At 47.1% G+C, this 25723-nt stretch overlaps 1 protein-coding gene across 1 annotated transcript in view; it reads left to right on the top strand.

Annotated features, from left to right (window-relative positions):
- The window catches only part of LOC135902374 (uncharacterized), a 159202-nt gene that overhangs the window by 2623 nt on the left and 130856 nt on the right, over window positions 1-25723 (top strand). The window contains exon 3 of the mRNA XM_070539213.1: window positions 2519-2688. Coding sequence (XP_070395314.1) covers window positions 2519-2688 — 170 coding nt within the window. The remainder of the gene's footprint in view (window positions 1-2518; window positions 2689-25723) is intronic.

Below are 25723 nucleotides of genomic sequence, written 5' to 3'. Positions count from 1 at the left end.
AACACGCGATGGTGAGCCGAAAAGGATGGCTGCTTGGCTGGACGACGTCTTCTCGCGCGCAAGGGTGGATGGCGGGGAGGGGGCGCGCCCACTTTTCGCGCGCACAAGAGGGGGGGGGGGGGGCAGAGTGGGGAGGTGTGCACGCGCGTTAGGAGAGTGGGGAAAAAGAGGCAGAGTAGCACGCGTTTCCACTTCTTATCCACCCAAGGCTGCATAGCGCAGCTGTGCGCGTCTATCGTGGAGGTCACCTGCGGTAGGTTCGAAGGCTAACTAACCAGAGATAGCTGTTGGCTTCTTGTGCACTGTGTTCTCGCATGCTTAGTTCACGCTGAATTAAGAGGCTATATAAAGGGGAATTCACTCGCCGCTGCTGCCGCTCTTCCTCACGTCAGCATTCTGACAACGAGTGTCCACGGTTATCCAGTGCGATGTGTTCATGTTAGCCTGTGCGTGCGTGACACCGTGCTTATTAATTTAGCTAGTAAGCGACTGTTTGCAGCAGTTCATACGGCTGATAAAACTACTAACCTTGCTTCGTATAGATGTCTAATAATTTGGTATCGCAATCAATGTTTCACCTTCCGGGCGAAACAGCGACTTCTTTACCTTGTGTGGGGAGAAGAAATTGCAGGCAGCGTTTTCTAGCGTTAGCATCTCTTTGATGTCCGTGTCAACACACAAGGGCGCATCTGCATCATAATTAAAATTACTGCTAATAAAATCAGAAGCGCGTCTGGTTGGTCTTTATTATTCGCAGTCATACACTCCCATTAGCTATAAATACCCTAGAGAACAAAAACGCGCCTCGTGGCCGAAAAGGTTAATCTACATGCTGTCATCGCTGTTGGATCTTAAGAATAAAGGACACATCACCTTCTTAATAAATAAAGGTAACCCTATCTGGGTGCACGTCTAATTAGGACGGCGCGGAGCGTAATCTGGCGGGTTATCAATTATGATGCGCCGCCGACGTCAGCAGACCTTCGATCGCCGCCTTCGAAGCCGTGCAAACGATGGAAAATTCTTTAGAAGCGAGCGCCTGGGAACGTCCTCGTGGAAAATTACTGCGCTTAATTTGATCTGGGCTAGGTTTGTTCAGAACAACGAAAAAAAAAGCCACCAAATGGATTTTGAAATAACTTAGGCGAAAGTTGCGGTGGACGGCAAACACCACGACGTAATCCACGTTGAAAGAGAATAACCATTTTGATCCGTATCAGTGGTGAGTGCACTTGAGCTCTCATCGTCTTGCAGGAATTCACTAACGACCGAAACTTAAAAAGAGTACATATGTTTATAAGAACGACGGGCGAATATACCACAGGCTTCATTGTGGCTTGACATATAACCTTAAGCTCATTTTCTTCTTGAAAAATGAAAAGGGGCAGAAAGTGGTGATGACGGCGCTTTCGAAATTCAAGATGCAGGGTGAGAAACTTTTATTTGACAGCTCTGTCCCGAACTAAATTACGCACACTCCTTTCCTGACAGCAAGGCAGTATGAACCTACAAACGCTGTCTTACGGATGCGTTTATGCTTGCAGCAGCTCCGAAATACAATCATCGTAACTGGCACACTTTCCCTATATTCTTCTGTACTCGTAATAGCTTTGTTTTATTTTTTGAATATGTGCCAGCGCCCAATTTAAAGGCAAGAAACTCGCTGAATGTCACGATTTTCAGTCGCTAAGCAACCGAGAACCATGACAGCCAAATGAAGGTGCAAACCCTGACCCACATAGAAAGTTATTATACACCTATATGCCAAGGCTGTGTGTTTTCTCGTTAAGTAACTTGCCACATTTGCGGGAAACAGCGTTCGGTACGTAGCGCAGTGTGTTTCTGCAAAGTTAATTTGCGCATTTCAAAACGAACTGCGTTATACGTTTCAGCGTTTAAAGAAGTGCCGAGTTGCGATGACACATGCAATTATGATTTCGTCTGCTTTTGGTATCAACCATTATTTAAATTCTAGTCATGTTAAACCAGACTTGCTTTCGCAGTTGTTTTTTATGATTATGCAGTGCCTCCGCATGTAAATGAATCAAAGTTTGTGCTGCTGCTGTCGTTCCTCTGTACTTTTTTACCCCTCTCTTATCAACACTGCCTTGCACCTTCAGCCGCGACAGTGTCTCTTCCATGCTGTGCGATCAGCAGGTAAAGCAGTGCCTGTGCCTTTCAATATTGTTCAATAAAAGCTATAAAAATGTAAGAACAAATCTTCCCAACAGCAGACACTTTTGTTTCTGACGGACTAAACCTGAGAAAGCATTTCAAGAATAGGACGAACGAAGTGGGCTAGCGAAACGTTCAGCGCCTCGTTCATTCTCTCATTTCGTCTTCTTCCAGGGAATGCGCTTAGCATTCTTTGGGAACTAACCGTGACTTTTTATCACTATGACCGCTTGCGTGGGCCGATCGCCAAGATAGCTGAGTCTAACACCGCAGGGGTACCGGGGATACCGGTGGTACTGGTAGTAACTGAGGCGAGCGTTCTCGCGTTCTTCCCTCTTTGCAGCTAGCGTTCAGAGACGTCGTCGAGGCGCTGCGCCTCTGGTCGAAGACGCAAAGGCTGTCGTTTGATGCGCGGCGCTTGCGACCAGAGGCGGTCGCGCAGACGCTGCATCAGGTTCAGAACTGGTCCGCGAGGAAGTGGCTCCCGAAGTACCGATTGGATTCCGCCTACGGGTAAGACATAGTGGTAAGGAGAGCACCACCCATAACACATAGTGCAGCGTAGTGTCGCGATTAACCACCTCCCAAGGCACGCTAAATGCAACCTTGGATAGCAACCGGGGTTGCTCCGCAATTTTTTTTTATCTTATGCGTGCAACGTACATTATGCTTCAGGCGATTAGTGCAATGTCTTAAAAGTAAAATACGATAAAAAGAAGGAAATCGTGAGCCTATTCATTCTGTGAAGGTGGAGGACCAGCGAAGTGATGTAGCACACTACAAAGAGGTGACACAGAATTTTTAACAAAGGTACGAACGCATTTATTGTCTTGATCGGGGGTCACCGTGACGGAAGATACGCACACACTTTTATTTCCATTCATTCGTGTTATGCATTTGTTATTACATTCATGTTCTCATTTCGCGATATATGTATTGAAGCAAACAACTTGAGACCGACCGCACCGACTTGCAGTGGGCCAGTGCCGTTAGCGCATTCGCAGAGAGAGAAGTATGGAAACGCTGGCATGGTGAGCGGCAATGGAGCCATCTGTGGAAGAAGACGACGACGACGAACACGCGAGCAGGCGTGGCAGGTGGCGCGAACACGTGCCACGCCGAGGGGCGCCAACGAGCTAGCTGTGGTGTAGAAGACGACGACCAACGCACGAGCAGTGGCATGAGCCATTGCTAATGATGATAGGCTTTGCTCAAGTAGATTTTTTGACGGACACGAAAAATGCATGGAACCCTAGCCATAAACAGCTTCGCTGTAAAAACAGGTGTGCCCTGCCCAAATCTTCAAAGGGTAAAGTCAACTTCGCAGGGACCAATCGGCAGCATAAAGCTTGAGGAGTTCCAGATTTGCTTCGAGCAGTGGGAGAAAAGGTTGGACAATAGAAACAAATTTTATTGCAATGGAAAAGATTTGAAGGAGCGGTGGTCGGAGCCTCTCAGTCCAGGGCCCCACTGGCCTCTGCCGCCTGCCTGATCTGGCTAAATAAGGACTTTTGTCCTGCCAGGTCGCAGCGGGCAAGCTGTGCCTCCCACTGCTCCATTGTGTTGCTGGTATTTGGCCTATGAGGGTGCTTAGTGCACTCCCAGGTTATATGTATTAGGGTAGGTATGCCACCGCACCAAGGAGAGTTTGCCCTATAACGAGTGGGATACCTGGCATTTAGCAATTTTAAATGGGGGAATACCCCGGTCTGTATTTTACGCCAATCGGCGGCCTCTTCCCCGCTATGTTGTGGGTGAGGTGGCGGGTATTTCCTGCGAACTCCACGCTGATGAGCAAGGATGTCTTTGGCATTTAAATTAGTGGAATTTTTTGAAGGATAGTGCGGGTGCTTGGGGTTAGAAGAGGACGCCGTCGCTCGGTTAGTGAACCCTCGAGCTAACGCGTTAGCCTTTTCGTTCCCCTGCACCCCCGTGTGGCCCGGGCACCAGAGTAGGCGATGATGGTGGTTGAAAGATTTGGGGATTATCGCGAGGCTAGCCGCAGTCACGTGCCCCTTGAGAAACAGGCGACATGTCTCCTGGGAGTCCGTGACCACGACCGAGTCCCTTTGCGAACGCTCCGCGTAAGCGAGTGCGATCACCACTGCTAATATTTTAGCCGAGTGAGGGGATCCCGCCGTGACCGACGCGGTAATTTGCTGTTGGCTGATCGCGTTCATGTCTGCCAGGGCGTACCTCCTTTGGTAGTGCTGCCCGGTCACCTCTGCATACATAGCTGCGTCCGTGTCGTACATGTTGTACCTATGGTTATTAGAGTATGCTGATTGAATGTGTTGTGCGCGTGCTTTGCGCCTTTCTTTGTTGTACTCGGGATGCATATTCTTTGGAATTGGGGCTACTGTAATTTTGGATCTCATCGAAGGAGGGAGAGGTACGGCCTGCTCTGTGAAGTAAATAAGGTATGCTGGGGTATTGAGTCTAGCCAATATTGCCCTACCAGTTATTGTGAAGCTGAGGCGCTCCCTCTGTCGCATCAGGGTGGCCTGCCTCAGTTTGTTGAAAGTATTGTGCCCTCCCAGAGCTAACATGCGCTCCATTGAAGTACACTTAGGCAGGCCCAGAGCAGCTTTGAATATGGTTCGGAATATTGTGTTACTCTGCTTTTCCTCCTCCCTGTTCAGGATTTGGTACGGTGAACCATACGTGATTCGACTAACCACTAAGGCCTGTACGAGCCTTAGGGTATCGTCTTCTCGCATTCCTACTTTTCGATATGTCACGCGACGTATCATTTGGGCTATGTTGTGGGCTGTGGATTTGAGGATCTTGAGTGTCTGTACTGCTCTCCCGTCGCTCGCTCTGAAGCCACAAACCCAGGACTCGCATCGTGGGTACCTCTCGGACTGATTGGCCCTCAACCACAATGTTAATCGATCCTCTGGATTTGTAGCCTTTCGCGTGTATCCGGATGACCTCAGATTTTTCGGGTGCGTACTTCAGGCCACTCCATGTAGAAAATTTATTCACCGCTAATACTGCGCTTTGGAGCGTATATTCCTTATCCCCTAGTGAACCTCTGCTCGTCCGCAGCGTGATGTCGTCTGCGTAGAGCGTGTAACCTAGGTCGGGTATCCGATCTAGATCGCACGCGAGGTGACACATCGCCATGCTGAAGAGAATAGGGGACAATATAGCTCCTTGAGGTGTTCCTTTGTCAGGCATTTTAAATAAATCCGAAGTGATTTGGCCAATACTGATGCTCGCCTCGCGGTTGGAAAAAAACGCTCTTAAGTAATTGTATGTGCGCTCACCACAACCCGCGAGTTCGAGTTCCCCTAATATTGCGGTGTGAGAGACGTTGTCGAACGCTCCTTTGAAGTCTAGTGCTAGGACTAGTCTCTCGTCGCCGTACGGTATATTAGTTAGAATTTCGTCTCTAAGTAGGAGGAACGCGTCCTGGCAAGATAAACCCGTGTGAAATCCTGTCATGTAGTCCGGGAACCAGCTGCGCTCTTCCAGGTATCGCTGCAATCTGCTGTGGATAACCCTTTCGTAGAGCTTACCCAGGCAGGACGTGAGCGACACCAGCCGTAGTGTATCAATCGAGGGATTCTTTTTTGGTTTGGGGATCATGATTATTTTAGCCAATTTCCACTTTGGGGGCAAATCTCCCTTGGCCCAGTAGTCGCTATTGAAAATCTTTGTTATTTTCGCTAGGGCTACCGAATTCATGTTTCGAATCATTGCATTTGTGATCGAGTCTGGGCCAGGTGCCGAGTTTTTAACTGAGGATTGTGCCACCTCATACACCTCCACGTACGTTATTTCTTCGTCTAATTTAGGGTTCGCCTCCTCCGCGTATTGTCTCTTCGCGTACCACGATCCAGTGGCAAGTGAGGGTCCTATGTACTTTTTCTGAAGAGCATGGACTAGATCTTGGTCTGTACCCTCGACGTTGTCTGCTATTATTCGGAGCTTCTTGTTATTCTCAGTACGCGTGCTAATCGGGTCTAGCATGCTTCGTAGTATTCGCCAGGTACTGGTCGTTCCCAGAGTTTCTGATAGGGTTCCACAGAACGTCGTCCACTTGTTTTTAGAGAGCTCGTTGGCGTGGCCTTGGGCTTGCTCTGCCAGAGAGCAATGCGTTACCTCAAGTGTTTGTTTAGACGTTGTCTTTTCCACCTTTTGGCCAGTTTCCGCCTCTCTTCCCGTAGGTTGACCAGGTGAGAGTCTATCACCGGCACCTCCGCTGTACGCTCAATGGCTTTAGTGGTGTCCCGCCCATGTGCTCGTCGAAGGTATTCAGTCCGTTCTCGTATGTTGGTCGGGGCTGTGTCCGACTCCTCCAGCGCTCTCTGGAGTTCTCTATAACGAGGCCAGTCAGTTAATTTAGTCATTCCTATTGTTCTCCGTATGTTTGGCGTGGAGAGTACTACTCGGATTATGTCGTGATCGCTTCCCAGGTTTTCCTCAAAGGAAACCCATTGTGCGTATCTGATGTTAATTGTAAAAGCACGGTCGGGCGCCGTGTCTCTGCTGACGCTGTTACCCGTGCGCGTCGGTTTGTCGATCTGATTGATTGCCCGTAAGCCCAAGGCCGTTGCAGTGAGTTCGAGTAGGAACCCTTTGGGCGACGTTTATCCCCATGGTATGTGGGGTACATTAAAGTCACCCACTATCACCGCCTTATCCCTGGTGCCCGCTAAATATTTGGTGCTGAGAGAATATGGGGTAGGTCGTCCCCTTTGCTTTTGGGAGGACTGTACAGATTTGTGATTAGTGTGTGTACCTTGCTACGTTTCTTTGGCATCACACTGATAACTATGGAATTAGTCTCTCCCTCAGTTTGCGGAAGTGTTAATAATTGAGCGTTTATCGACTTGCTCACCAGCGTGGCGACCTTCGAATATTGAGGATCGCTCAGAGTGTAGTATCCTTGCAGTTTGGCCGGCTTGGCCATGGCCTCCTGGAGACATATCACGTCCGGAGTGATTCCGGAGTTCCACGCTGCCGCTTTCCTGGAGAAGGAGCGGCAGTTCCATTGCCATATCTAATTGTTCTGAATTTTGTATTCGTTGTGATTTCTTAGCGTGATTAGCCATGTTGCCCACTCTTACTTTAAGCCCGTGACGTTTCCGTCTCCGACCCGTCGGATTCTGTTACGCAGTTGCTTATTTTAATTTTTGCCGAACCCGCTCCTACCACAATTGCGCTTTTTTTTTTTGGGGGGGGGGGGGGACAGCCTTTGAGACGGCCTTAAGCTGTTCCGCCACGAATACCTTGTGTTTCTCGAAATTCGTTGTCGAAATTCCGTTAACCTTTGGGTAACTAACGTCATCATTTCATGCATAAATATTTTCAAGTTTTCCGCGATCATTGTCTGGATCTGCGCTGCCGTTATCTGCGCGTTATTTGAGATTTGGGTTGTCGAAGACTGCGCGGAGACGGAGTTTATATCTGCCGCCGCTTTTGTTTTGGCTATTTCTTCAGGCTGACGCGGCGTTTCCAGCTGTTGTATTGTGCTATTGAAGGGCGCCTCTAACTCTGACATTTGTTTCTCAAGTGATTGTCGTTTGTGTTCTTCTCCTGAGAGCTGTTCTCCTAGTCGCGCATTTTCCTTTTCCAATTTCTGAATACGTTTATCAGTTTCATCATCATTCTTTTTTGGAGCAGTGGGAGAAACAACCTTCGCCCAGCTCACCTGCTGTTTTTTAGGCAATGGCGAATTTGACCACTGCGAAGCCGTGGAGCTGGAGGGGTCCCTCGAGGGGGTATTGTTCTTCGCTCTGCTTCCGTGTGGAGATCTGGATCTCGATCGGTGCCGGTAGAAGTCCTCCTCTTCCGTCGACTCGAACCAGCACCCCGGTGCCTTTTTAGTGTTCTGTTCCGACCACTCCCGTGATCGAGACTGGTGCGTTGTCTTCACGCGCTTGGCGGCAATCAGTTTGTTCGAGCACCGACGCGTCTCGTGCCCCGCTACCCGGCCCACGGCGCACTTCACTTCACATTCGTGTCCTTGTGGGGGTGGATTTTCGAGTCCGCAGCCACGGCATATGTTCTTGGGGTTTGGACAAACGTCCAAGCGGTGTCCTTCTTGCATGCACTGCAGGCATATTTGGATTGCTGGCATGTACTCCGTACACCGCATCTCTACTCCCATGTACTACATGCATTTGGGGCGCGTGCCTCCCGAGAAGGTGAGGAGAGTGGCATTTGAGCTTCCTAGCATTCGGGCCCTTTCGATGGTGACTCCTTTGGTCCTGACTCACAGGTGTCGCTGGAGATCTGCTGATTCGGTGTGTTCTGGGAATCCGTGCACCACCCCTTTGTAGCTATCATCTGGATCCGCTACGTACACGTTGAAGGGGTATTATTATTATTATTTGTTTTGAACACATATACACATATACACAGGTATTAGGAAAGGGAAAGCGAGGGGCAGGCTGGCAACTGCCACCGGAAGGGGCACAACGCCTGCCTACTCTTCTGAAGGGAGGTGAAAGCAACACAGAAATAGAAGATAGGAAGGAGGGGAGGAAAAAGGAAAGAGGAAAGGAGAGCAACAGAACACTACAACAGGACACTGCAACAGGACAAATATAAAGACTAAAGTAGAACTCAGCATCCGGAATTAAAGTGACGCCGCGTCGAACAGCCTCCAGAATTATCAACCACATCCATGGCTAGTTCGCTATGCGGCTAATTGTGTTCTCCACGATGTGACGCCAAGTAAAGCTGCACGTAATCACCGGTTCACAATCTACACTACAAGGTGTTTGAACCCGCCACCTCCCATCTTCGAAGGAAGAAGCGTTAAGGTACAGTACTGATCACACACAGTATAGGGCCGGTCACTGAAGGTCACGCTACTACAGAATGTTCAATGTGCATGCTACAAACGTGAACCTAAGTTAGTTAGTTCTAGAAAGGTTAGTAGGGCGCGATGGGCCTGATCACGTTTAGATGCACAACCACTGGGGTATAAACACTCCTCGAGTGTCGCACACCGCAGGCCAAGGAGATGATAGTTACTCACTAGCGACATGCGCTGCGCACTGAAAGCGGGACACTCAAATATAAGGTGCTTGCCTCGCAGCTCCATGCACGTGATTCGACGAATGACGTCCGCCACTTCCAGTCAAGGTGTGGAGACGATGATGATATTCATTCCCTCTCGGATTCGCAGTATGAAATCCTCTCCGGTGATTTTTTGCTGGTTCGGTCCGTTTCCTGTGATTATCGTCCCGGTAGCCCGAATGATCGCTTGTGGTATTTCTGTTGTCAGATATTCCTTGAGCATTAGTCCCTTGTGGGGCTTCAGTATTATCTCAATGTCATTCTTCGGTAATGGTGGCAGAGGCTTCCCCTTCCTCGGGCGCATGTTGTGACGACCGATTTGCCCGTCTCATTTCGCGCGCCTGCTGATGGCTGTCCGTTTATATTATTCTTGTTGTTGGAAGCCTTTTCCCTGTCATTGTGCTTGACAGCCTCTCGCTGTCGCCGCGACAGAACTAACTGCCAGCCGTCCGTCGCCTGGTTGTGGGCGGCGATCTCTTGGCTTGTGCTAGTCCCCGCTTCGGAAATTATTCTTGTGTCCCCGTTTTCGACCGCGTTGTTAACCGGATGCGGGGGGGGGGGGGGGGGCGTGTTTGGAGGTCCATGTCTTCTGATGTAGCCATCTCCTACGCTCGGCAGAAGCGATCCGGTTATTAAGTGGTGAGGCGGTCGCTCACGCGCTAAGCCTACCGAGGCCTAACGGGGCTTCCGCCGCTTCGAATTTTCAAAGTCGCGTGGGATGAAGAAAAATTCACTCTCGGACTTCGAGTGGAAACTGATCGGATAGTCGAGGCTGGTGCAGTTGACGAGTTTTCGGCTAAAACGTCGATAGTCGGCGTAGCCCATGTGAAGAGCGTGTTCTGCCGGAACTTCTGCCGGAAAAAAAAAGGTTGGAGAAAGACATCGATTTTCTTAGAGATTATTTTGAAGGGAACTAAAGGTTTCTGTCTTAAATTTTACTTTATTAAGTAAAAGTATTAAGTATTAAGTGGCGGCCCGCGAACAAATGGCGTAAAGCATACCATTCACAGCACATTCACCGTGGTGGCTTGGCGGCTAAGGTATTGCATTGCTAAGCACGAAGTTGCGCGATCAAATCCCAGCCGCGGCGGTCACATTTCGATGGGGGGAAATGCAAGAACGTCCGTATACTTGGGTGCACGTTGACGATCCCCAGGGCCAGGTGGCCAAATTTCCGTATCCTTCACTACGGCGTGATTCATCATTAGATAGGGGATCTGGCACGTAAAATCCTAGAATTAAATGTTTAACATTCACAGCTCAATTATTTTATTTTAAGTCTTATAAGACTGTTAAAAGTGCAAAAGGAGATCAGTGTTAAAACCTGTAATTTTACTGGCACGGCTTTTTACGGGCAGTGTAGTAGCGCCTGTGTGATGCCCTATACGTCTGGAGAACCCTCTTGAAACACAATGCAACGGGATGGTACAGCAGAAAGGAAGACAAACACAAGCGCCCGTGTTCGTCTTCCTTTCTGTTGTGCCATCCCGTTGCGCTGCATTTCAATGTGGCTCTCATTTCAGAATGCCAACTAGCCCAACGTTCAACTTTTTTAATCTACGCGTCTTGATTTTAAAGATGTCAGAGATTGTGTCGCCGCGCGTAAGCTGAGAACACCGTCCGAAGAGTTCAAGCGCTACGCTAAACCTTGCTGTCGCTGTCAGTGCATCACTGTTCGAACGATCCTGCCAGTTTTTGGGGGTACCCCTTGGTACACTTGCAGCTTCCATGGACACTAGCGCCAGAGTTCCCTCTAGTGCATTTTGCAAGACGCTCCTTGACTGAGCGTGTCCACCTCCGCGTGCATTTGGTACTCATTGTCACCTGGAAGACAGGCTCCGTCCGCAGATACCAAACAGTCTTTATAATATTAAGTGTTTTCTACCGCTCTCTCTCATTGTCAGCGTTTGAGAGTTGGTGCTTCAGTCTCACTCTGTTCAACTAGCATGGTCACAGAATTTCTTGGTCGTTTCGAAGCCCGTCCCATGTCCTGCAATGTAGCATGTAGGCCAATATACGGCAGCAACCGGCTGTGCCCTTCAATAAGGGTCTTCTCCCTCTCTCACAAGGGATCTATGAAATAGAAATCGTAAATCGAAACTGAACCTGTATGGTTTCCATGCAGTGCACATGGTCATGGTCGCTCGGCAACAGTATAGTCTGGTTACAAAGGACGCTTTCCGGAGTTGAGAAATATCTTATAGAAACGTTGAGACGCATTTATGCATTTGTGAACGTAAATAAGTAATTCAATAGTCTGAGGATGACAACTTACGCGAGCGAACGGAAGCCGAAGGCGCCGGAATTTTTGCCCCATCCAAGTCTGCGTTTTAGGTGCTTTGAAATAGTGCTTCTGCTTCGCCTGATTAGTGCATATTTGTAGCACGTACAACCACGGATATGTATGTTTATGTCCTCGCTTATCTTGCACCATTTAATAAAATAAACGCTTTGACACGCTCGTCCGTTTGTTTCAGTCACCTCAGGGCATGAGCGACCACGAACGAAAAAGAGCGTGTACTGCCTAAAGCAGCGCCAATATAAGCCATTGACATGATGAGCCGCCAGCGTTGTTACTGCATAAGCTAGGCCTTCGTGCCACAGTATCGAGATCCAGTTTCAAGAAAACTCAGCGCCCTTCCACTCTGTGAAGAAGGACGACCAGCGAAGCTGTGTATGTGGGCCCCTTAATGGCAACTGCCCCTTCGCCGCGGGTCGGCCTGGCATTGCACTGTTTTCGGGATCGGCGCACGTATGGGGAGTGCTTAACGCCTGCTTCATCTGCGCCGCGAGTAGGCATGGTATTGCACTATCTTCGGGAGCGGTCCACGTATAGGGAGGGCTTAACGCCTGCTTCACCTCCGCCGCGGGTCGGCCCGACATTGCCCTATTGTCGGGATCGGCCCACGTAATGACGTTTTATTCTTGTAGGACCGCGTCAATCACGGCGCGTACTTGACGGCAAGAACACAGGTGGTGTCTGACGCGGACTCCGGAGGAGAAGCCTCGAGTTTTGTGTCGACACACGGACACGATCCTGGGGGAACTAGCCCTTGACAGATTCGCTGTAAAACGGCCGCCGAAATAACGCCCGGACTTTGCTGCATACCTGAGATGAAGGGCCACATAAATCTAAAACACCATTCACTTCTCGTGAAGAAAGTAAATGGGCCAGATATGGGTATACCTGTTTGGCCTGAAACGGGCAGGCTTGACGCCGTCATGTCGGCCGTAGCTCCTGTAAAATGGAAGTCGGCGAGAGACAGACAAAAGCCGCTTCTGCGGAGAAAATGAGAGAGTGTAGAGGGACAAAGCTTTGGAAACTGACACGTAAAAAACATTCCAGAAACATTTCTTTTGTAGAAGTCGGTTGGTGTTACCGCTGATATTGTAAATATTACTGATAACAACCTGTGATGACAGGTTCTTCGAGTACTAGTTATTCAACTGAAGCATAACCTTAGTCCAGTAAAGAAACCTTTTTTTTTTCCAAAAACGAAACTTAATATCCATTACGATAAAAAAAGAAAACAAGAGAAATACAAGGAGCACACAAAAAGCAAAAAATAACACAACTACAGTTGGACGCGTTAGTCCATGCTGTTAGTTCAAATCACCCAGGGTCCAAAACAAGAAAAAAAACATTAGAAGTCTTATTTACATGGCTGGCGATGAGTTCACTGCAATTACCCTTGCGTTGACGGTGTTAGCGACGTGGCGGGCAGTGGCATACGAGGGACGTGGACGCATGGTAGAGCCAGTCCCAAACGTCCGACTTCAAGGCCTAAGTCCAAGCCCAAGGCTATCGGAGTCCAAGGCCATCCAAGTGCGACCGCTACCGCTGATCGAGTGGCGTCCGCACCGGTTCTTTGGTTCGCGGTTCCTTCCGGGCGCCTTTCACCAGAGTCGCTCCAGGCCTTTGGTCGCCTCCAGGCAACCTCCGCTCTCCGCACGGCGGCTCAGGATCAGGGCCAGGATCAGAACCAACAGCAGCAGGTGCAGCCGGAACGGCCGATCTCTACGCTCGGCGGATCTCTCCAGGAAAAGCCGGGGTCGTCCTAGCTCTGTTGAGGCCCTCGGGTTCGGGGCTGGACCCCGACGACACCGACCTCGAAACCACCAATTTTCTAACCCAGTTTCCGAGCCCCGTTTCCCCGCGTTCCAGTCTGTCCTCTTTCTCACTCCTGGTTCCTCGTCCCACTGGTTTTGCGCTGCTCCCTGATTGGGTGATGTTCCTTCTCCCTCGTCCGACAGCTCGTGCCACTACCCGCCAACATTATCTTCTTTGTCGACCACTCGAGGGTATTTGGAGGTGCCGCTGTTACGCAGTCTTTTGTCACCCCACTGTTCAACAATCTTCACCAGAAGCTTTCCACTCACTCGTTACACAGCCATTTTCGCAAAACTTTAGCTAACATTGTATAACCAGCATTTCCTTTCTTTTTGTTCTTTTTCTGTTTTTTGCGACATGGCAGCTAACATTGTATATAAAGAAACATTTGTAAGCTAACAATGTGGTTTGTACATAATAATCACTGCGTTTCGTTCACTTCCGATGTACCATATTTCCTTTTGCACAACTCCCCTATATAATTTCTCTGGCTTGGGGGGTATGTTAAATATATAGTGAGTGAGTGAATACACTTTACTTCGGAGACCAAGCTGTTGAGAGCAAAATAAATAAATAAGAAGAGATATAATAGATGAGGGAAGGCCTCGGGTATGACAGCCTTTTCGTGTGTTTGAAGGACACTAGCGCACAAGCGCTGTGCACTTTATGGTAATGTACGCAAACGAAGAATGCTGAAAAGGTGTAAGCGCGCAAGAGAGTCCAGTGTTCTATACTAGCGCTTAACAAGATGTGGGCTTGGGCGCGCCACTAATTAATTTGGAGGTTGCACAGTGCACAAGAAAATGACTACTGGTTCGCAAATATATACACATGCGAACAAACAGAAAGGTGAAGAAGGAAAAGTTCTGGCTGGCAACCGCACACCACGAGGAGGAGGAAATAAAGAAAGAAGGCAGATATTCTAACCATAAATGCGTCTGGTTGGCTACCCTGCACTGCGGGATGCGAAAGGGCGATTAGAAGGAGTAGATAGAGAGAGGGGGGGAGGGGAGGAAAGTCGCAGTGAGTTCACGCACGCGCTGGAAGGCCTCACCAAGTCAGAGGCATTCACACAGGCCAGTCGCCTTCAAGAAAGACAAAATTGCCTTCACAGCTTCGTGGGCTGTCGTGCGATAGGACGGTCTTGAAGTAGCGCCTGCACGGAGAACGTCCGATCGTCCAGTCGTCGCAATGAGGTAGGTAGTGTTTATCTTTCCGGCTGAAATCGACGACAGTGGCACAATAAATATTCATTGTTCTCTGCGCTGCCACAGACGTCGCATGCAGCACTGTCGGTTATTCCAGTCAAAGCAGTGTACGCCTTCGTGAAAGCCTCTCCCAACCACAGCCGGTATAGAAGCGATGTGTCACATCGGTGCAGCCTGGGTGGAGGTCGGAGTTAGAGCGAAGGGTTCAGTTCGTACAACCTGGTGCGCCTTGTGTTTGAGGTGTTCCACCGTGCTAAGAAAGGTTGCGTGCGAAGTGACGAAGCTGCGTTGCAGCGTCTGTCCTGGAAAGAGGAATGGGAACCCTGTGTTTTGACTCTCGGGCCGCTTTGTCTGCTTAATAACTTCCCCTGATCCCAATATGGCCAGGTAGCCACTGAAAAATAATCTCGTGGCCTTTCTGTTTGACATCGTGATGAAGTTTGACGATTTCGTATGTTAGCTGTCCGTGAGCTCCACGTCTGAGAATTGACTGCAAGCTGTGTAAAGCTGGCCTCTAGTCGAAAAATACGGCCCATGTACCGGGACTCTCTGTGTCAATAAATTGATGCGCACTGCGCAGAGCCATGAGTTCTGCAGCCGTGGACGTCGTGATATGTGACGCCTTCAATCGCAGTGTCCTCCTGTCGTCTTGTCGGTATAAACACACCACCCCTAGAACTGGTCGATGTGGTCGATCCGTCAGTATAGATGTGTACGTGGCTACTGTTTTTCTCATTAGCAGGAGTAGGCTCAATTATTTTAGTGTGAATGGTTGCAGACCTGACTTTTCCTGAAGTTCTGGGCTTCAGACGTGTTCTTCAGGATGGCGCAAACACCGTGGAGGAAATACTAACCAGGCCGCAGCTGCTTATCCCGATCTAAGCGAGGCACGATATGCACTGACAGTTGTGCTAAATGACGTGCGGTGTCTTTCCAAAGTAAGTGCGGCGAGATGGTGGGAAGGGGTCCGGGCAATGTGCCTGTTGTGTTCCTACATTGTTGCGACGGCGATGTGCGTTGTGGTTCAATAATCTTGAGCAATGGCCGTAGTATGATCCGTTGACCCACTGTATGGTATTCCAAGGCCCATGTTAAGAGCTTGGACCTGAATGCTTTCAGTTATACGCAAATTAATTTCGCAGGTGTTGGATATCGCAGGTAGGCTGTGCTGGAGAAATTCAACAAGCAACACCGTGTACAGGTGTACTCTGTGCAGTTCTTTCCTGCAAGGAACTTGAACTGGTGACAAATGGCAAATAGTCGCTTTTTTACATTGTTCACGTGAGGAGTCTAGGTCATGTCTCTTTCAATCACAAACCCCAAGAACCTGTGACTTCTGCTGGATGACACCACTTGTCCGTTGATAGATATGCCGTATGTAGACATTGTCTTCCGCGTAAATGTCACCACTGCGTACTTTTCCCCCGTCACCTGCAGTCCTTCATTACGAAAGTAGCGCGATGTCAATGAGGCCGCCTTCTGAAGCCGAGCTCGAAGCTGAAGCCGTGTCACCCCGATGTCCATATACAAATGTTGTCGTCGTAGATAGAGAGTCGAGGGTGCTTGATAGGTTCTCGATTAGTCCAGTGAGAGCCAAAATAAAAAAGCGTTGCGCTTAGTACTCTGTCCTGAGGGACTCCGCGGTTACTGTAATACTGGGGTGTCGGTCCATCCCCGATGAGCACGTAGAATGAGTTCATCTGTCGGTAGCTACGAACCCAGTGATATATCTTGCCACTAAGTCCTATTACTTCTAACGCTTTAAGGAGGGCTTTGTAGGTGACATTATCGTGGGGAGCCTCTGGATTTGGTGATGAGTGAGGCGGCCCCGAACGGAAAGCGGATAGCTTGCGGGAACGTCCAAAGAAGGAGGGCGGCGGGCCGTAGTGTAGCCGAAAGCGCTTGTGTTTGGCCCAGTGAATTCTTTGGAAAGAGTCGTCGCGCAGCTCCCTTTGAAATGGAGAATAGTTTCACGGACCAAGTAGAGGTTTGATTCTGGGGCAGGTGTGTGCTGAGAATCAGCGCTGGTGAACGCAGGCGATGTGGAACGACAAGACGCGGAATGACGTGACAGATCAAATGGCGAGAGCGGTTGTTAGTGAGAGCTCGAGGTGGCGTAGTGAGCAAAGACGGCTGCCCCCAAGTACTAGTAGAAGTTGGGGCCGGGGGGTGGCATCCGGAGCCTGGAGCGCAGCCGTAGCCTGAAACTATGTTGTTATGAAGTGGCTGTCCAGCTGGATGAACCAGATGTCCGGCATGCCGATGTAGAATTCCAGGACACCGCACAACCGCGGGGCGTCTGTCGGGCTGCGTGAGGACACGTCACTCTCGCCTAATGATCTTTTTGCATTTATGAAATACAGAAACTACGTAACTAAGTTTCTTCTAGATACATAAAAAAGAGTATCTGGAAAAGCTATTTAGTGATGCTGATACCAAAGGCGACCTAGTTTGGCGTGCGCTTAATAAGCTCCTAAATCGCGACAGAAGTCGTTATGAAGAGCTCGAGATTACAGAGAATGGGAAGCAGCTAAAGGGTATAGAATTAGCAAATCGTCTCAATGAACACTTTACAAATTTAGTTATTAGCGCTTACAATACAGATGCTCTCAATTACTTGGGTGCGCCTAGCGTAAATACAGCGTTTTTTGAGCCTACGACACCGGACGAGGTTTGCTCTGTTTTTATATCCTTAAAGAACAGTAAGGCACGTGACATCGATGGTCTCCAGATTAAACCAATTAAATTTGCAAGAGACTTGTTAGTGCCCGCTTTCACCCACGTATTCAATGTTTGCTTGTCTACTGGTGTTTTCCCTAGAAAATTGCAACAGGCAAAGGTTACTGCTCTGTTCAAATCAGGGGACAGAAATGACTTGTCAAATTATCGGCCGGTGTCAGTGCTCCCTGTCATTTCAAAAGGCTTAGAGAATGTTATCTGTAAAAGGGTTATGTCGTTTTGTGAAAAATATCAGTTATTATTTCCGCATCAATTTGGGTTTCGTAAGGGCCGATCAACTGAATTAGCTCTGTTAACACAGAAGGATTTAATCTTGAACGGCTATGAAGAAAAAAATTAACATTAGGCGTATTTATCGATTTTTCCAAAGCCTTTGACAGGATCAATCATATTACTCTACTAGAAAAACTCGAACATTACGGATTCCGTGGATTACCCCTGGACATTCTAAAGTCATACTTAACCCAGAGGAGACAATGCGTTTACATCTCAGGAGAATAGTCAGACCCCTTGAATTTGGAAGCTGGTGTTCCCCAAGGGAGCATATTAGGACCTATATTGTTTAACATATATATAAATGATTTAACAAACATCAGTAACCTACCGCACTATATAATATGCGCAGGTGACACCAGTCTTTTCTTCCAATCATGCAATGCTGATAACTTATCACAACTAGCCAACACCGTCCTTGATAAACTATATTGGTGGAGCAAGGCAAATTCTTTACAGATTAACTCTAAAAAGACCAACGCTGTTCTTTTTGCACCCGCCCAAAAACATGTAAATCGTAATCTAAACATATTCTATCGAACAGAACGAATTGACGTCACCGCGGACGTGAAAACACTGGGAGTGATTTTTGACCAGCATTTAAGTTGGGACAAACACGTAGAACGCGTGGCAACAAGCATGGCAAAAGCGTGCGGTGCGCTTTGTAGGCTTCGAGGTGTTCTTCCGTTAAAACTTCGGCTATTGCTGTATAACACCATATTTATTTCTCATGCAAATTATTGTAGTCTTGTATGGGGGACAACGTCACAAAAAAGTATTCAGACATTATCTGCTTTACAAAAAAAAAAAGCATTGCGCCGCGTTGCTTGTATTTCTTACGGCAGTCATACAAGTCCATTCTTTTCTAAGTTTCATGTTATTCCATTTCATTACAATTATCAGTTTAATCTTGCTATGAAATATAAAGAAAGCGTAAAACGAGGCCACACGGGAGTTACTGGTCTTTGCAATCTAAGCGAACCTCATCACCTCAACTACGACATTCGGGAGCGATAAACTTCGGCCGTGCCTTTTTCACGAACTAATCATAGTAAGGACAGACTACCGTACCGCATATCGGTATTACTGAACAGTCTTGAAAAAGAAAACATGGATCTTAGGACTGTTTCACGTCGAATTTTGAAGGAATATTTCATTAGCCGTGCGACTGCATGTGATTAGAGTATGTTGTATTTGCATTTCCTTTTCTTGGTTGTCTCTTAAGTATAGAATTATTTTTGTATTTGTCTTGTATGTGAAAGTGCTTTTATATATTGTTATGTAATTGGAAAAATGTATTGTTTCACCACGTTACATATATCTCCATTTTTCTGTTAAGAGAAGGCATGTATTGCTGGTAAAAAAAATGTTGGTAATAGTGTGTTTTCAAAAACGCATGTTATCATTCCCTTAGACATGTTTCTCAATATATATTTAATGTACCCGTGTATCGTTGCGTGAAAAGTGTTCACAAACTGTCTGCTGCCAAATACTGTAGGGGCAGAGGCCTTTGTCAAGCCGCTTAAAATAGCGGCTTTTTGCTCCTGTCCTAGCATTTGTACATTTAAACTTGAATGCTGAAATAAGGAATGGAATGGAATGGAATGGTACAGTAGCTGCACTGATTCTGGCATAGCTGGGCTTGGTCTAACGGTTTCGCAAGTTTGTGGGAGGCGGCGCGCAGAAGTAACCACCGTAGCAAAGGTCAATTTAGGCCGGCCAGCCATGATGCCGCGGCATCTCGGGAGCAGCCGCTCAGGTACAGCGCGCTAGCGTGCTCTAACCTCGCGCTAAATTCACTTGAGTCGCCTTCTTCTTAACCGCCTCTGGAGGCGATAGTCGCGCCGCTACAATCGTAAGCCCTTTTTAACATCTAGGAACAAGGCAACAGACAAGCGTTTATATGCCTTCTGGAATTCGATGTACGTCATCAAGTCGACAACATTGTCTATGGGAGAACGGCCGCTCCTACATCCTGTCATCGTACCTGGATAAATTCCATAGTGATCTAGGTACCACTCCAGAAGCGTTAGAAACATCCGTTCCATTACTTTTCCTACACAACTAGCTAGCGAAATCTGACGGTATGACACAATGTCTAAAGGCGACTTGCCAGCTTTGAGAAGCGGAATCAGATGATTTGACTTCCATTCCTAGGGGGACCGTGCCATTCTGCCAGGAGTCGTTGTACAGGAGCAGGCGTGCCTTTCGAGGTCGTTCACCAAGGTCAATGTAATTCCATCTGGTCCTGGCGCTGAGGAACGCCTGCATAAAGCAAACGCAGCTTGTAGTTCGTCCAGAGAAAAAAGCACTGCATACGCGGATCAATGATTCAGTGGTTCAGAACGGTTGAACGGTTCTCAGACTTGAGGAAGTGAAAAAAGTGAAATGCGAGGAAATGACTACATCCCAACTTATCTGACGATTGAGGAGCTGACTAGCTCCAAGTTCTCCGGCACCGTACAGTGCGACGACTGGGCGAAATTAAAATCAATCCTGCAATACTGCTGTCGATATTAGATTGATCCCACGTAGGGGATGCAATTAAAGGTGTCTTACAGGTTGTCGCACATTAGATTTTGAAGAGGTCTGCACACACTGACTTCCATATCAAGCTAGAGAAACTTCGCGCAATTTGCCACCGTGCGGAACGAAGATATAGACGCGCAAAGTTCATTCATGATTTGAGATTGGCCAGACGCACACAGAAGAACATACAGTGTCGTATGAATAGGCTGGCTTCACAATGATGGGTGTGTTTCTGCTTGTCTATGTATGCCCGAAAGCCTTTGTTCACTATGGTGAGAACTGTTCGTGGCCTCCATGCAATCCCTGGACAGCGCCACCAATTTAATTACCTGGATCTTTATCTACAATGTAGAGAGATTGTCAGTGAAGCAAATTCCATTAGAACGCGGACTCCTGACCACTCACCGTGCTCCCGTGCATACCACAAGAATATTGGCTACACGTACGTGCCAACAAAGCACTGGTGTCAAGAAAACGTTATACGGGTCATTGGTGCCTCTGTGCAATCAATAATGGCTCGAACAAGCTTGAGCGAGTGTAACGAGAAGGCGGAACAGCTTAATTCTGTGCTCTGAAAGGTCGTAGTAAAATTGTACAGATCCAACTCACTATGAGAATCGATGTCATGTGAAGCACCTTACAGGTACCGAGTTATGTAGCATTGTTTGTGGTTCCGCAAAGCAAGACCAATGGGTTTGGGAAAACTGAATAGTTGCGTGTGTGGGTCGCGAGCGTACGTGTCTGTGACGACAGCAGCACGATGACGACCACGTCAAAATGATCGTATGGCAGCAACGACATGATTTCTACACCGTCCTTTCGACGCGAGCCTACGACATGGCAATTGTTGGTTTCTGCCTGGTAGTGGGTGAGCTTAAGAGGGAAGAACACGGATTGTGTCGCCATCAGCGACTGCATGTTATGCAATCATACATGCTGCAATCATGCTGTGTTGTATGTTAAAACGACGATGGCACTTGTACTCCGGCGAAGAAATGTTAAAATATTATTAGCTTGTGTGATCATGAAGTCGGCACAGCGTCGCACCCTTTCTACGCAGTGTGCTACGAGGAAAGTACTGAGGAAAGTGGGCCGATACCGGAGATACGAGCTATCACAAGGAAGGAAGACAAGGAGGCGCGTGGCGCACGCACCGATCGTTTCAAAGAGGTGGATAACTTTGGAATGAGAGAAGTGTTTGTGCGATCGTGACCCTGATGTGTTATGGTTATATTTTTAAATGAATGTTTTGGTATAAATCGCAATAAATAAACAAAAAAGTGCTATCGTGGCCTAATGGTTCTCTTGCACTGGACGGCAGAAGTTCGATTCCACCATCGGCCACACTATTTTCTTTTTAATAAATCGAGGTTAAACTGAAACCTTCCTGAACCTCTACGTTGCTATCGCTTTACATACCCCTCCCCTCTCTTCCCTGCCTAGGGTAGCAAACCAGATCTTCTCCTCTGGTCGACCTCCTTGCCTTTCCCGTTTCTTCTGTCTCTCGCTCTAGCTACCTACTTGCCGCGAAATGTAAAGCATAAGGCAAATAATGTTTCGATATAAAAAATTAACTTCTTTTTCATTATTATTTCTGAACCAAATTAAGCGACCGCTGAAGCTGAGGCTGCTAAGCGCTGCAGGAAAACCAATTCGCAGAGCACCGCGGCCCATCCTGCAGAATGCTTCTGCATTACAAGAATGAGATACAACAACAAAAAGCATTGGGGAGCCTGTCTAATGCAACTGACGTTTCATTAAACATGCTGAAAGTACTTAAAATGGTCAGAAGCGAGCCCTACGGCTTCGGGTTCAGCAAAGGATCGGCGTCACTAATTAGGGAACGTGTAAGCGCGACTGCGTGAGGACGTAGAAAGAAACCGATACACAGAGGCAGCGCTACTTTCAACTACAAATATTATTTTACTGGCTCGTTTGTTTCCGCTCGTTCGGTATATATTTATCGATTCGTGCGAAAATAAAATCTATAGTTGAAAGTAGCGCTGTCTCTGTGTATCTGTTTTTTTCTACGTCCTCGTCCAGTCGCGCTTACACATTCCATCATGGATTCAAATCAACTAGCCCACCAACGTGTTGTGACTAATTACAGGCCATACTCGCGGACAACGTTTTCTGACAGCGAATGGAAAGCTGTGGAGGAGAAACGCGCACGTGAAGGAGTGCTCTTGAATGTAAACGTAGAAGAGTTAAACGCAAACGTAAGTTTTTTACAGCTGCGAAATAGAACATGTTACACCGGTGAGTGTTAAATTACACTTATTTTCCTCCTTTTGTCTATGTTTGCGGAATTGTTTATGTCACTATGTTTGCGGCAATGAGAAGCAGTCGCACGTGGAAGCTAGCCGATTCCGTATGCCTTCCAAGGAACTGGAAGTGCTGTCAAACTCTGCTGGAGCACTTGGCGCAATAACACATGCGGAGAAGCTCCGCTCCCGTATAGCTTCTTTCCCTTCAATGCCGCAGAAAGCTGTTCGCAAGTATAGCGACTCCCTGTTGAAAAATCCCGTATGCCCCAATACACAGGATTATCTGTTGCATACATAATGCTATATGATTACGATGATGGCTTCATTATTTAAAGAGTGTGAAATTCCGCGAAATCCCTGTGAAAGCTAAGAACACAAATCTGGGAAATGTGCAAGAAGTGGCTTCAGAGATTGCGAAAACAGAACGGCTACTCAATCGTCGTTACTGGCGACTGTATTCATAGCGGCAACGTATTTTATTGTATAATTATTGAGTAATTTCCGAACGGGCACTTGCCCGCCCTGTCTAAACTTGCTTTATGCTAAAGAACCGCCTTTTCCTTGTTCCTCATAGCCCAGACTATTACTATTTCTTACGTTATACTGATGGTTACAATACAGAGTTCTCAAAAATATCTCTAATTTCTTTTCAGAAAAATGGTGAAATTGGCAGAAATATGCTACGCCTCCTGTCAAGCACACATCCTATGATTGGTTGAAACATTTGTAAATTATTTCAGCAATATGATGGAATGGTCATAATATGCTAGGCATATTCATAAAGCATACGTTCATTTAGCATACGACCGACCGACCGACCGACCTTGATTTAAAACGATTGATTGATTGATTGATTGATTGATTGATTGATTGATTGATTGATTGATTGATTGATTGATTGATTGATTGATTGATTGATTGATTGATTGATTGATTGATTGATTGATTGATTGATTGATTGATTGATTCCTCAGATCACACATTTCAGTGCCTTAACTACGCCGAATGGACGAAGGCTATTGAGCAAAGCACTTCCCCTGAATCTTTTACATCTCCATCAAGCCACTTCGTTCTGCACGTACCTCTGTGCAAAGCCGCATATAAAGCGTCCACCTGCGGTTTGAGTTCCAAGAGGTGTAAACCGTCATAGGAGATTAAGAAATTAAAAAAGAAAGCACTCCTCTACGAATTAAAGGACAAATATCTTCTGCAGCACCCATCTTTCCACGAACAGCTGGCCAAAGTATCGCCTGCACTCGTCCTCTTATTCTCTCCTATGGCCCACGAGGTGTTCTTGTGGCCGTGGAGAACAGAATAGAGCTCTTGGGAAATCTAACAGGGCTTTCTCGAGAGGTCTTTCCGGGGACTGGTGTGTGTACGAAAACCCAGCATCTGTACCAGCCGACCGGCTGTGTGCTCTGAGTTTTTTTTTTCCAATAGGTCAAGAGTTCACCAGAGCTAAGACCAACCCAAGCAGCACCGGCACGCAACGGGCGCGAAGGAAACAAGCGAACAAAGCTTCACGAGTTAAAGACATGGCTGAACGCATGAGGAAAAAAGGAAGTTTCCATATCCTTCTGAGGCACACGTGGCCTTGATGTACTTTTATTTTTTTCGCTTGCCACGCCTCTAAACAAGTACCCAAAACATAAAGGCAAACAGTGCGAAGATGATTGTCCTGAAACGAGAATTCATTGTCGCACAACCTAAGTCACGGTGTATTGATATACGTAGTTTCTGCTTCATTTTTCTTTTCTTTTTTATTTGTAGCTTTAGCCACGTCTTCGTGCTTATTTGAATATCTCACATCGCAAAACCTAGGCGACAACCACAAGTATGCAGATGCGTGAAAACACCCCAAATTTCGTGCTGTTTGCTGGCGCTCTTTTAAGCTCGCGTTGAGGCATCGCCCAGATGGTTTGATGCACGCGTTTCCACGTATGTCGTGCCTATATAATAAAACTGCCACAATGCGCTGAGTTCAGTGTTTTTATCGACTGGTAAAGGAAACATTTCGATCACGTTTCGCAACGCCTTCCTTCGTTTCTTGTACATATCGACACTGTATACAGCTTGTCGCAAATAATAGATCGGCATTGACTTTATACCTTGCAGCCCTACTCTGCTTTTGTTATTATTATGAGACCGTCAGACAAGAGACAGGGAGAACATGTCAGAAGTTTGTACCTGGCTTTTTAACCATTGATAAGTGGCATTCAGGACGCTATGGTGGCTTAGAAATCGACATGTTTGTATAATCGAATAAAGATATAACTACGTCCTGATAAAAATACGTCATTTATTCTACACGAATTACATTGAACACCGCGTGTCTGGCGCAGACAGGTAAATAAGCCAGCACTAAGTTAAAGTTGCACCAACAGACTTGACGAAGTAGGGAGTGTTTTCAATTATAGCCCAAGACACTGGCTATATTGTCTAAATATCAATGTCGCAACTTTAGAACAGCATGAAGCCCTTACTAACAAGAGAGAATGTGGAGGCTTCTTAAATACGGGGCGATCGTTTTTTTATTCCACCGGAATTTTTATAAGCCACATGCTGCGGATAATGAAATTCTAGTTCTTGAGCCGGATTATTCAGAGAGATTTGTCAATACTTGCACGAGAAATTGGAACACATATTCGATTAATTAAAAATACACTTTTACCATCTTAATTATTTACTTTATGGTACATACTGCAATTTACGAATTATAGCCACTGAGTTTGCGCAGCGTATCCACTTAGAATTATGTTCCAGAATGGCACCTCATTGGAGATTTACACCATCAAACTCGCTGTAAAAATGCACTGTTGTTTCACTTACCTTTGAAACAATACGCCTTTTTATGCATTGAAGCACAAAACTAACTGGAACGCCTATGTACTTCCTCCCACACATGGGGAAATATTGTCTAGAAACTAGTGTAATCTTGGGGATCCACTTCAAGTGGATACGTCTTGCAATCTCACCGGCTATAGTTCGTAAATTTCAATATGTACCAAAAATAATTACTTCTTAGGTTAATTAGTACAGTTTTGTTAATTCGTTGAATATGTCTTTTTATGTCTCGCGCTCGTAATGTCCGCTTCTTCGGAAAACCCAGCTCAAGGACAAGAATTATGCTGCCTGCAACAGGCGATATTTAAAACTTCCGGGGAACTATATATATACACGTATCAAGAAGCCATCGGTATTTCGCCTTGTACGGGAGGAGGAGGAGGAAGGAGGAAAAAACTTTATTCTTGTCCTGTACAAGGTGTTGCCATCTGCCTGGCTAGTCCCACGTTGGGACCGGGAGGTCAAGCCTCCTAGCCCTATCACGGGCGTACTGGACAGCCGAGACTTGAGAGATAGGATCTGGAGATCTGATCATTCCT

The sequence above is a fragment of the Dermacentor albipictus genome, chromosome 5 (genome assembly GCF_038994185.2).
Source record: "Dermacentor albipictus isolate Rhodes 1998 colony chromosome 5, USDA_Dalb.pri_finalv2, whole genome shotgun sequence".
NCBI lineage: Eukaryota > Metazoa > Arthropoda > Arachnida > Ixodida > Ixodidae > Dermacentor > Dermacentor albipictus.
This window is presented reverse-complemented; position numbering and strand designations above follow the sequence as displayed.